General features: G+C 47.9%; 2 protein-coding genes across 2 annotated transcripts in view; one reads left to right on the top strand and one right to left on the bottom strand.

The window, feature by feature from the left end:
* LOC139233067 (protein zer-1 homolog) overlaps positions 1–849 on the bottom strand; it is a 4,973-nt gene extending 4,124 nt beyond the window's left edge. The window contains exon 1 of the mRNA XM_070863587.1: positions 839–849. Coding sequence (XP_070719688.1) covers positions 839–849 — 11 coding nt within the window. The remainder of the gene's footprint in view (positions 1–838) is intronic.
* A 4,642-nt stretch (positions 850–5,491) lies between these two features.
* The window catches only part of tbc1d13 (TBC1 domain family, member 13), a 58,554-nt gene continuing 54,776 nt past the window's right edge, over positions 5,492–9,269 (top strand). The window contains exons 1-2 of the mRNA XM_070863586.1: positions 5,492–5,585; positions 8,035–8,075. Of these exons, the coding sequence (XP_070719687.1) occupies positions 5,492–5,585; positions 8,035–8,075 (135 nt within the window). The remainder of the gene's footprint in view (positions 5,586–8,034; positions 8,076–9,269) is intronic.

The raw sequence follows: 9,269 nt of genomic DNA, 5'->3' as shown, positions 1-9,269 counted from the left end.
GGGGAGAGAGAGAGAGGGGGGAGAGAGAGAGAGAGGGGGAGAGGGAGAGAGGGGGGGAGAGAGAGAGGGGGGGAGAGAGAGAGAGAGGGGAGAGAGAGAGAGAGGGGGGAGAGAGAGAGAGAGAGGGGGGAGAGAGAGAGAGAGGGGGGAGAGAGAGAGAGAGGGGGGAGAGAGAGAGAGGGAGACTGGGCAGCTGTGGTGGTGGGTTGGGCAGAGCCTGGGCATCTTGGGGGAGTGACCCAGAGTCCAAACCCCACTTCAACAGGTGGAGCTGAGCTCTCTCTCAGTCAGAGGCTGCAAAATTGGTCCTTTAACCCCCAAAATAAACACATCCTGCTGACCCCCCCCCCCCTTCCTTGGGACAGGCCTGTCTGGTGTCAGAAACCAGTAACCCCCCCATCCTCAGGCTGGGGCACTTTTTCCTTTGGGATATCCTTTGTTTGTGAATGTTGAGTGCCCTGCCCACTCAAAAGGGTTTTCAGCCAAAACCTCATCTGTGCATCCGAAAGGGTTTGATGTTGTCCCCTCACATGATTTGCACCAAAACTGCTGACTATCCCCTCCACAGAGGCTGACTGAGTTGCTGTGTGTCTCCAGCCTTTTCCGTATTTGTCTGATTTTCAGCATCTGCAGTGTTTTGCTTGTTTTATTTCGTATTGTCTTTGGCTTTCAGCTGAGCTGGTTTGGTTGCTTGAATGTTTTTGCAATGAACCGGGACACTTCAGGCTGTGTTTTGAAATAGGAGCCAATTTTACACAGTAATAAGTCATTCAGGCCATTTGGTCTGTGCCAGAGTTTATGCCCCACACGAGCCTCCTCCCACCCCTCTTCATCTCACCCTATCAGCATATCCTTCTATTCCTTTCTCCCTCATGTGCTTATCTGACTTCCCTTTAAACATAAGAAATAGGAGCAGGAGTAGGCCATTCGGCCCCTTGAACCTGCTCTACCATTCAAAAAGATCATGGCTGATGTACCTCGACTCCACTTGCCTGCACAGTCCCCATATCCCTTGATTCCCTTAATATCCAAAAATCTATCGCTCTCTGATTTTGAATATGCTCAACAACTGAGCTTCCACAGCTCTTTGGGGCAGAGAATTCCAAAGAATCACAACCCTCTGAGTGAAGACATTTCTCCTCATCTCAGTCCTAAATGGCTGATGCCTTATTCTGAGACTATGACCCCTGAATGCATCGATGCTATTTGCCTCAACCACTCCCTGTGCTAGCGAGTTCCACATTCTCGCCACTCACTGGGTAAAGAAGTTTCTCCTGAATTCCCTATTGGATTTATTAGTGACTATCTTGTATTTATGGCCCCCAGTTCTGGTCTCCCCCACCAGTGGAAACATCTTCCCTGCATCTACCCTATCAAACCCTTTCATAATCAGGTCACCCCACAGTCTTCTCTCTTCTAGAGTGTTATGCGCTAAAAAATTTGACACCAAGCCGCATAAGTAGAAATTAGCACTGGTGGTCAAAAGCTTGGGTCAAAGAGGTATGTTTTAAGGAGCGTCTTGAAGGAGCAAAGCGAGGTGGAAAGGTTTAGGCAGGGAGTTCGAGTTTGGGGACTAGGAAACGGAAGGCTCGGCCACCAATGGTGGAGCGATTACAATCAGGAATGCTCAGGAGGGCAGACATCTTGGGCGGGGAGGGTGGCTGGAGGAGATTACAGAGATGGGGAGGGGTGAGGCCATGGAGGGATTTTGAAATCAAGGCGTTCGTTAACCGGAAGCCAATGTGTGGTGAGGGGTGAGCGGGACTCGGTGCGAGTTGGGACACGGGCAGCTGAGTTTTGGATCATCTCGAGTTTATGTAGGGTAGAATGTGGGAGGCCAGCCAGAAGTGCATTGGAATAGTCAAGTCTAGAGGTAACAAAGGCAAAAAGTGCCTTTAACATAGCAAAACGTCCCAAGCCCTTTCACAGAAGCGTTATCAAACCAAATTTGACACCGAGCCACATGAGATATTAGGACAGGTGACCAACTGCTTGGTCAAAGAGTTAGGTTTTAAGGAGCATCGTAAAAGAGGAGAGAGAGAGAGAAGCAGAGAGGTTTAGGGAAGGAATTCCAGAGCTTAGGGCTGTGGCCGCCAATGGCGGATTGATTTAAAATTAGGGATGTGGAAGAGGCGATGGCCTCTGGCAATTGGAAGAGCGCAGAGATCTCGGAGGGTTGTGGGACTGGAGGAGGTTACAGAGATAGGGAGGGTACGAGAGGCCATGGAGGGATTTGAACACAAGGATGAGAATTTTAAAATCGAGGCGTTGCCAGACCGGGAGCCATTGTAGGTCAGCGAGCGCAGGGATGATGGGGGAATTGGACTAGGTGTGAGTTAGGACATGGGGCAGCAGAAGTCTCGGAGGTTTGTAGGCAATGTTCTCCCTAAGCCGCACAGGCGCACATCATCGGGAGGTCCAGCGAAGGCCGCTCACCAGCTGTTCCGCTGGAAAAGATACCACACAGCAAACTTAAAATGACCGTGCACCAAAAATAAAAATTTGAGGGTACATTGGTTGTAAAGCTGGAGCATGTTACAGAGATCGGGAAAGGGCGAGACCATAAATGGGAGGATACTGAGAGGTGTGGAGGAACAGAGGGACCTTGGAGTGCATGTCCACAGATTCTTAAAGTTAGCAGGACAGGTCGATAAGATGATTAAGAAGGCCTACATAATGCTTTTCTTTATTAGCCGAGGCATAGAACACAAGAGCAGGGAAGCTATGCTAGAACTGTTTACAGTTTGAGCGTCTGAAATCCAGAGTTCAGAAATTTGGAATGTTCCCGACACCGGGCCGATACATGGTGGGGCCGTCCGGAATCCGGAAAATGTTCCGAAATCCGGACCTGTTCCTGTTGCGATGCGACCCCCCCTCCCCCGCCCCCTCCCGTTCGGCCGCTGGACCTCCCCCATCCCCCTTACTTCGGCCTGGGCTTTTCCAGATTCAGGACATCGGAAATACCTGAAATCCAGAACAGCCTCGGTCCCCCAAGGTTTCCGGATTTCGGACGCTCTACCTGTACAACACTAGTTCGGTCACAGCTGGAGTACTGCGTGCAGTTCTGGTCACCACATTACAGGGAAGATGTGATTGCACGAGAGAGGGTACAGAGGAGATTTACGAGGATGTTGCCTGGCCTGGAAAACCTTAGCTATGAGAAAAGATTGGATAAGCTGAGGTTTATTTTCCTTGGAACAGAGGGGGCTGATGGGAGATTTAATTTAGGTGTAGAAAATTATGAGGCCCCTCGATAGAGTGGAAAGGACCTATTTCCTTTAAGCAGAGGGGTCGATAACCAGGGGGCATAGATTTAAAGTAATTGGTAGAAGGATTAGAGGGGAGACGAGGAAACATTTCATCACCAGAGGGTGGTGGGAGTCTGGAACTCACTGCCTGAAAGGGTGTGGTAGCAAAAACCCTCATCACCTTTAAAAAATACTTGGATGTGCACTTAAAGAGCCATAATCTACAGAGCTACGGACCTAGTGCTGGAAGGTGGGATTAGGCTGGGTAGCTCTTTGTTGGCTGGCACGGACACAATGGATCGAAAGACCTCTTGTGTTGAAATTTTTCTATGATTCTACCACAGAGGAATTTAAATAGAAGGATGAGAATTTTAAAATAGAAACATAGAAAATAGGTGCAGGAGCAGGCCATTCGGCCCTTCGAGCCTGCACCGCCATTCAATGAGTTCATGGCTGAACATGCAACTTCAGTACCCCATTCCTGCTTTCTCGCCATACCTCTTGATACCCCTAGTAGTAAGGACTACATCTAACTCCTTTTTGAATATATTTAGTGAATTGGCCTCAACAACTTTCTGTGGTAGAGAATTCCACAGGTTCACCACTCTCTGGGTGAAGAAGTTTCTCCTCATCTCGGTCCTAAATGGCTTCCCCCTTATCCTTAGACTGTGACCCCTGGTTCTGGACTTCCCCAACATTGGGAACATTCTTCCTGCATCTAACCTGTCTAAACCCATCAGAATTTTAAACGTTTCTATGAGGTCCCCTCTCATTCTTCTGAACTCCAGTGAATACAAGCCCAGTTGATCCAGTCTTTCTTGATAGGTCAGTCCCGCCATCCCGGGAATCAGTCTGGCGAACCTTCGCTGCACTCCCTCAATAGCAAGAATGTCCTTCCTCAAGTTAGGAGACCAAAACTGTACATAATACTCCAGGTGTGGCCTCACCAAGGCCCTGTACAACTGTAGCAACACCTCCCTGCCCCTGTACTCAAATCCCCTCGCTATGAAGGCCAACATGCCATTTGCTTTCTTAACCGCCTGCTGTACCTGCATGCCAACCTTCAATGACTGATGTACCAAGACACCCAGGTCTCATTGCACCTCCCCTTTTCCTAATCTGTCACCATTCAGATAATACTCCGTCTCTCTGTTTTTACCACCAAAGTGGATAACCTCACATTTATCCACATTATATTTCATCTGCCATGCATTTGCCCACTCACCTAACCTATCCAAGTCGCTCTGCAGCCTCATAGCATCCTCCTCACAGCTCACACTGCCACCCAACTTAGTGTCATCCGCAAATTTGGAGATACTACATTTAATCCCCTCGTCCAAATCATTAATGTACAATGTAAACAGCTGGGGCCCCAGCACAGAACCTTTCGGTACCCCACTAGTCACCACCTGCCATTCTGAAAAGTACCCATTTACTCCTACTCTTTGCTTCCTGTCTGACAACCAGTTCTCAATCCATGTCAGCACACTACCCCCAATCCCATGTGCTTTAACTTTGCACATTAATCTCTTGTGTGGGACCTTGTCGAAAGCCTTCTGAAAGTCCAAATATACCACATCAACTGGTTCTCCCTTGTCCACTCTACTGGAAACATCCTCAAAAAATTCCAGAAGATTTGTCAAGCATGATTTCCCTTTCACAAATCCATGCTGACTTGGACCTATCATGTCATCTCTTTCCAAATGCGCTGCTATGACATCCTTAATAATTGATTCCATCATTTTACCCACTACCGATGTCAGGCTGACCAGTCTATAATTCCGTGTTTTCTCTCTCCCTCCTTTTTAAAAAAGTGGGGTTACATTGGCTACCCTCCACTCCATAGGAACTGATCCAGAGTCAATGGAATGTTGGAAAATGACTGTCAATGCATCCGCTATTTCCAAGGCCGCCTCCTTAAGTACTCTGGGTACTCTTGAAAATCGATGCATTGCTGGGCTGGGAGCCAATGTAGGTCAGTGTACACAGTGGGTGATGGTTGAGCGGAACTTGGTGCAAGTTAGGGAGATATCTCTTTGTGTTGAGCAGTCGGGAGCTGTTCCGATGTTACACTCCCTGCTTGGGTGATCAGTTGCAGAATGAACATTGCAGAAACTGCTGGGTACCCGTGGCAGACGAGTTTGATCGGCAGATGTCTTTGGGCCTTTTAAACCCAATGTGAATCCCATTGCAGATAGCGCTGGTGTTGCTGGTCTCTGTTTGAAAGGCCTTTCGCTTACGGAATGGTGTTTTGTGTTGATAGGATCGCAGAGTTCAGAGTGGCACTGAACGAACCAAAGATCAGCCTCACCAAACTGCGAGACCTCTGCTTCAGTGGTAAGGACAACGGCCTTTCGTTTCAGTCTCCTATTCTGGAGAGCCGGTGGTAAGGTGCCTGTACCGATTTGCTGATCTCTGCGCTACTCAAATTCTGCCCTCTTGAGCATCCCTGATTATAATCGTTCAACCACTGGTGGCCGTGCCTTCAGCTGCCTGGGCTCCAAACTTCGGAGCTCCCTCTCTAAACCTCTCTACTTCTCTTTCTTCCTTTAAGATGCTCCTTAAAACCTATCACTTTGACCAAGCTGCACTAATTTCTTCTTGTGTGGCTCAGTGTCAAATTTATTTGTTTTGTCTTAAAACACTTCTGCAATGCGCCTTGGGACGTTAAAGGCACTAAATGAATAAAAGTTGCTGATGGTGTAGAACCGACGCTAATTAAGTGGTCTTCATTTTTCAAATCAGCTTTTTTCATCTCCAATTTAGCAGTTTGGTGTTGTGAGAGGCTGATTAATAGAGTGTTCTGAAAGCCCTTTTTGGGTTATTTGTAGAAATATCTTTCCTCTCGTCCACTCAAAACTATCCACTAAAAGCTGACTAGTGCGTCCCTGCGATTTAATTGTTAGCTGTGGCTCAATGGGCAGCACTCTCGCCTTCGAGTCAGAAAGTCATGGGTTCAGGTCCCACTCCAGAGACTTGAGCACAAAAATCTAGGCTGACACTCCAGTGCAGTATTGAGGGAGCGCTGCACTGTCGGAGGGGCAGTACTGAGGGAGCGGCGCACTGTCGGAGGGGCAGTACTGAGGGAGCGCCGCACTGTCGGAGGGGCAGTACTGAGGGAGCGCCGCGCTGTTGGAGGGGCAGTACTGAGGGAGCGGGTCGGAGGGGCAGTACTGAGGGAGCGTCGCACTGTCGGAGGGGCAGTACTGAGGGAGCGCCGCGCTGTCGGATGCTACATTAAACCGACGCCCCGTCTGCTCTCTCAGGTGAACGTAAAAGTCCCATGGCACTATTTCAAACAAGAGCAGGGGAGTTATCCCCGGTGCCCTGGGGCCAATATTTATCGCTCGATCAACATCACTAAAACAGATTATCTGGTCATTATCACATTGCTGTTTGTGGGAGCTTGCTTTGCGCAAATTGACTGCCGTGTTTCCTACATTACAACAGTGACTATACTCCAAAAGTACTTCATTGGCTGTAAAGCATTTTGATACATCCAGTGGTTGTGAAAGACGCTATAGAAATCAACTCTATTTTTATTTGTAAACTGTAACATTTGAAGAATCTGCCCTTGCAGCGTTGTGTGACCTGAGTGTTAACAGTCACTCCATTTGTAGCAATCTGCATCCCGCACAAGCATAAAGGGGGTATTTGGGCTGCTGTTAATGTCAGATGTGGCTCAGTGCATAGCACTCTTGTCTCTGAGTCAGAAGGTTGTTGGTTCAAGCCCCACTCCAGGGACGTGAGCACAAAAATCTAGGCTGATACTCCCCGTGCAGTGTTGAGGGATCGCTGCACTGTTGGAGGTGCTGTCTTTTGGATGAGACGTTAAACCGAGGTCCCGTTTGCGCTCTCAGGTGGATGTAAAAGATCCCACGGCACTATTTCAAAGAAGACCAAGGGAGTTATCCCCGGTGTCCTGGCCAATATTTATTAATTAACATAACAAAAACAGATTATCTGGTCATTATCACATTGCTATTTGTGGGAGCTTGCTTGTGCACAAATTGGCTGCTGCATTTCCTACATTACAACAGTGACTACACTCTTAAAAGTACTTCATTGGCTGTAAAGCGCTTTGAGACATCCGGTGGAAGTGAAAGGCGCTATATAAATCCACGTCCAAGTCTTTTCTTTTGCTGAAGTACCATTTGTAACTGCAGGTCTCGCATCCAGGACTGGGAAGGACTCCAATCAGTGGCTCTCCGGATGAGACATGCCTTCTGGCAGAGCTCCCACATACGTGGGCTTTTCCCCAAGTTGTGGCCAATGTTTCCTTTAAGCCGCGCACCTGTCTCGAGGTCCTGAGCAGCCAGTGAGCTGGTTTCACATTGCAAAAAGTCGTGCACGCCCAGACGTTTGAGTGGGCCGTGCTGTTAGAAATAACACCTTTACGGCTATCTCTGGTCACTTTAAATAATCAGGTTCCAGTACAAACCAGTATGGTGGATATATTGTGTTTAATCAGAGTTTAAGATGGAATATAACACATTAGTTGTACAGCAGAAACATACGACCATGACAAGCAGTTGATACCGATCCGATTGGACAGACGGTTGATACACGTGAGATTTTTTTGCCTCACAGTTTTAATCGCATAACCGTATGTAGCCCAGAAAACAATTAGGGGGAACATTCGTTGTGGCTGCTGGGCTATTAGGAAGGAAAAGCACAACAAAACATCCAATATATTTGCGGAATGAATGTGCCGATTCTCTTTGTGTTTCACAAATGCTCTTTAATACGAGTGAGTCTGACCCCCCCTCCCTGTTTCTGCCTGCAGGAATTCCATTCGAAGGGGGGCTGCGCTCGCTGTGTTGGAAGGTGGGTCCGATGTATTTGCTTCATGGGTTCGTTGCTTGAAAATCCATAGCAACATGTTGCTATTATGAACTAGTTGGTTTATTAACAAAGGTTTAACAATCGCACTATACATACCAGTTCATCCACCAGGCTCACAACCACCTGCCTCATTGTGGATCCCCAAACCCAACTGGCTGGGGTTTTATTGAGTCTTGTGAACATCACGTGACTGGCTAAGCCACTCACAATGTAACAGCTCTACAACTATTTTAAACTAAACTTTAAATCAAATGCCTCCTTTTTGTAAGGGCACTAGAACCCTCAAATTAACAAATTAACTCAGAACTTTGCCAAATTAAATTAACATTCTGTTCCCGGGGGTGATGATGCACTCCAGTCCCTCCGGCGCCCACCTCTCGTGGAAGGCCGCGAGCGTACCGGTGGACACCATGTACTCCATCTCCAGGGACACCCTGGCTCAAATGTAGCCGTGGAAGAGAGTCGGGCTGAACGACCCCCTCCATCGCCCGCTGCCTGGCCTGGTCACTGGCCACCTTGGCCAGGCCCAGGAGCATTCCTATGAGGACATTGGGTTTTTGTTTCGAGGCAAAATCAGGGTTGCCAACTCAGGCTGGACGTACTCCTGGAGGTTTGGTCATATGACCTCCAGCCGCCCCACCTGGCCAAACAGCCGCCCTTCCCATCTCCAATATTTTTTTAACTTTTTAAAAAAAAAAACAGAATCGTTTCAAAGAAAATGAATAAGATCGCCAATTTTCTTCCAACGTCCCGACGATTTTTCTCCCAGGTGTTGCTCGGAGATTAATCGTTCATTCCTGGAGATTTCAGGACAATCCTGGAGGGTTGGCAACCCCAGGCAAGATTGAGTCTTGGTTTCTCATGCCGTTATTGCGCACTGGGGACATGAAAGGCAAGTTTGTAAACTGAGTGATCGAGCTAATCGGGCTGTGAGAGACCTGCTGAATGCGAATGTTAGTGTTCAGAGGGACCTGGGTGTCCTTGTACACAAATCACTGAAAGTTAATATGCAGGTACATTTGCTTTCTTAACTGCTTGCTGTATGTTGGCCTTTATTACAAGAGTGTTTGAGTATAAGAGTAAAGATGTCTTACTGCAATTATGTAGGGCTCTGGTGAGACCGCACCTGGAGTATTGTGTACAGTTTTGGTCTCATTATCTAAGGAAGGATATACT

This window comes from Pristiophorus japonicus, chromosome 20 (genome assembly GCF_044704955.1).
Source record: "Pristiophorus japonicus isolate sPriJap1 chromosome 20, sPriJap1.hap1, whole genome shotgun sequence".
NCBI lineage: Eukaryota > Metazoa > Chordata > Chondrichthyes > Pristiophoridae > Pristiophorus > Pristiophorus japonicus.
The sequence above is the reverse complement of the archived record's forward strand: the minus strand, read 5'-3'. Positions and strand labels throughout refer to the sequence as shown.